The sequence below is a fragment of the Limulus polyphemus genome, unplaced genomic scaffold (genome assembly GCF_000517525.1).
Source record: "Limulus polyphemus unplaced genomic scaffold, Limulus_polyphemus-2.1.2 Scaffold2384, whole genome shotgun sequence".
Lineage (NCBI taxonomy): Eukaryota > Metazoa > Arthropoda > Merostomata > Xiphosura > Limulidae > Limulus > Limulus polyphemus.
The window spans coordinates 112,611-115,668 of record NW_013667994.1 but is presented as its reverse complement, the minus strand read 5'-3'; the positions used below and the strand labels follow the sequence as shown (position 1 = coordinate 115,668).

At 33.4% G+C, this 3,058-nt stretch overlaps 1 protein-coding gene across 1 annotated transcript in view; it reads left to right on the top strand.

Moving 5' to 3' along the window:
• Positions 1–3,058, top strand: part of LOC106466801 (unhealthy ribosome biogenesis protein 2 homolog) — a 71,297-nt gene that overhangs the window by 23,996 nt on the left and 44,243 nt on the right. The window contains exon 6 of the mRNA XM_022394884.1: positions 2,387–2,523. Within this exon, the coding sequence (XP_022250592.1) occupies positions 2,387–2,523 (137 nt within the window). The remainder of the gene's footprint in view (positions 1–2,386; positions 2,524–3,058) is intronic.

Below are 3,058 nucleotides of genomic sequence, written 5' to 3'. Positions count from 1 at the left end.
ACTGCACCAATAAAACTAGCAGCAATAGGTGAATGTGATGGCTACTGCAGCAATAGGTGAATGTGATGCTTACTGCATCAATAAAACTAGCATCAGTAGGTGAATGTGATGTCTACTGCACCAATAAAACTAGCAGCAATAGGTGAATGTGATGTCTACTGCACGAATAAAACTAGCAGCAATAGATGAATGTGATGTCTACTGCACCAATAAAACTAACAGCAATAGGTGAATGTGATATTAGTTCTCTTGTTTATCCACTCCCATCTGGGTATGTTCTCTTTTAATTATGTAAATCTAATAACATGTTAAAAGGATTGATAATGTTCAATATTACTCAGAAAACCAACAGTACAGAGAAAAACATGAATATATTTTTTTAACTTTGATATATTTGCATTATTGTGCATCATTTTAAATAGAATGAAAATAAAAACTTTATTAGCCATTTATCTAGTGAAGTATAAGTTTGCTATGCTACTTACTTACTAAATACAGGATGAATAAATAACACCGGGAAACAAAAAAAACAACATTTTCTCTACTACTTGAAGAAATACAGCTGTTTCTGAATAACCTGATGATGCTGATTCTAAAACACATGTTGTAAATTACTGATCACCTCTACTTTTTGAGTTATAATATAATTATTCAAAATATTCTTATTTATTGTGAAAATAAAACTTTTTCTTTAATAACTTTATTTATTTATTGAAAATTCCATTTAAGAATGTATAATCTGCATGCTTTGGTAAGTTTCTTTCATGTTCACTGCATGAGAAACAGGAATCAGTGACTTAGTGTTCACAGCATGAGCAACAGGAATCATTGATTTAGTGTTCACAGCATGAGAAACAGGAATCAATGACTTAGTGTTCACAGCATGAGAAACAGGAATCTGTGTCTTAGTGTTCCCAGCATGAGCAACAGGAATCAATGACTTAGTGTTCCCATTATGCAAAAGTACAGCTTTCAGACTAACTTTAGATGAATCGATAAAATTCTCCATTCTTGAGGATGATGTTCAGTACCTAATTCTTCCATTAATGCATCAACATTTGTACAGAAACACAAAGTATCATGCATGCCGTAGTGAGAAGCAAGACTTTGATGGTGACTTCAGCTAATTGAAACTCTTGTTCCTGTAGTTAATAAATTCCATTGCTGTAAACAAGAGCCAAGAAGTTCCTTATACTGCATTAATAGAGAAAAGTCAAGAATAGGATTATTTCACTCTTCTTGTGTGATCAGATGAGGTAGATTATGTTGAAATGCCACAGGAATAGAATTACTAGATGAAGACGATTCATTATCTTCTTTGCAGGATAACTCTTCTGTTTCCCAATTTGCTGGTGGATGTGGCACAAGAAAACTATACCCATGAGGTACTAGATGCAATATCTAGATATTTAATGTATTGTTTAGTTTTCCTGAATATCCAGAAACATTAGTCATGCAAAAAATAACAGTCAGTTAGATGATCTTTGGGCTCACATCATATCTTGGGAACTGCAAATGGCATACTTGCTTTCTTCTTCTTATTCAGCCAGTGTCAATCCAGATGTGCAAACTGTACAACCATACATGTTTAGCCCAATGTTTTTCTTGACCACTAATTTTTACACCCAAAATAATGGTAGTAAGCTACCTTTACCTTGTGTGTGATGTTTTTTCTTCATGAAACTGTAATATTTTTTCTACAAATTTAGGAGAAACTGTTTGGTTGAGTTATGCACTTTCAGATTTTACTCGAACTAGAAGTAGCCAGAGTTTAAAATATTTTAATAAACAAAGTTTTGCAGAATTTGATTATGTCGCAGGTATGATATGAGGAAGAAGGTCAGACTTTGTTTTGAATGTGCACAGAGGGAGGAAAAGTAACCAATTGAGTGAGTGAGAGGCAACTGAGAGAGAGAGGCATCTGACTCCACCCCTTTTATGCTCAGTTGAACAGATTAGCATGGGAAAGAAGCAAAAGTGGTACAATTTGCTACAATTATATAGAGAACAAATAGCATATATGAACAATATATTTGGAATTTTACATCAATACAATATATTCAATATTTGAAGTTATCAAAAATGTATACCTTTTGCCAATTAAACTGTTCAAGTAAACTTAATTTCACAGCATAAATCTATTGGACTGAGTTGATTGCATGGTATTTCACATAGTATGGATAAAATATTGAGATCTTACAATAACTCAAAATCTAGAGGTGATGAATAAATTCTGACTACATTTTTGAAATCAACATCATCAAATTACTCTGAATCATTTCAGTTTACTCCAGAAACAAATTTTTTTGTTGTAACTTCAGTGAAGACCTTTATAGTTAGATGTATTCTGCTCCTTTTATTTTATTTTATAATCTTGTATGTCTAGGTTACAGCCCAAGTCATTAAAGAAGTTTTTGAACCAGTCATCATTGTTCATCTTCAAGCCTCGAAACATGAACATCTTAACTTGAAAAAAAGTGTGAAAAAACTTGTCCTTTTTATCAACAGTGTCTTTTTTCATAGGTAGGTTTGAAAATTTCATTCTTCTCCTAATTTTAACATTTTCAGATTTATTGACAAAAGAAAGGCATCTATATAAATATAATAGTACTGTCTGTTGTCTGTCTATGTAACTACTTCACGGGGTGTGGATGGATCTTCACCAACATTGGTATGGAGGTTCATTAGGTTCCATGCGGGGGTACATAGAAATTTTCAGTTTTGCATTTTATATGGGCATTTTTGCTTATTTGCGTTTTTTACCACTACTTTGCCCCCTGTAGATGGATCTTCACCAAATTTGGTATGGAAGTTCATTGGGTCCATGGGGAGATGCATAAAAACTTTCAGTTTTGCATTTTTTACTACTGCTTCACCCACTCTTGATGGATCTTCACCAAATTTGGTATGGAAGTTCATTGGGTCCATGGGGAGATGCATAAAAACTTTCAGTTTTGCATTTTTTACTACTGCTTCACCCACTCTTGATGGATCTTCACCAAATTTAGCAGGAAGATTTGTTGTGCCATGTGGAGACACATGCAAATTTGTGGTTTCA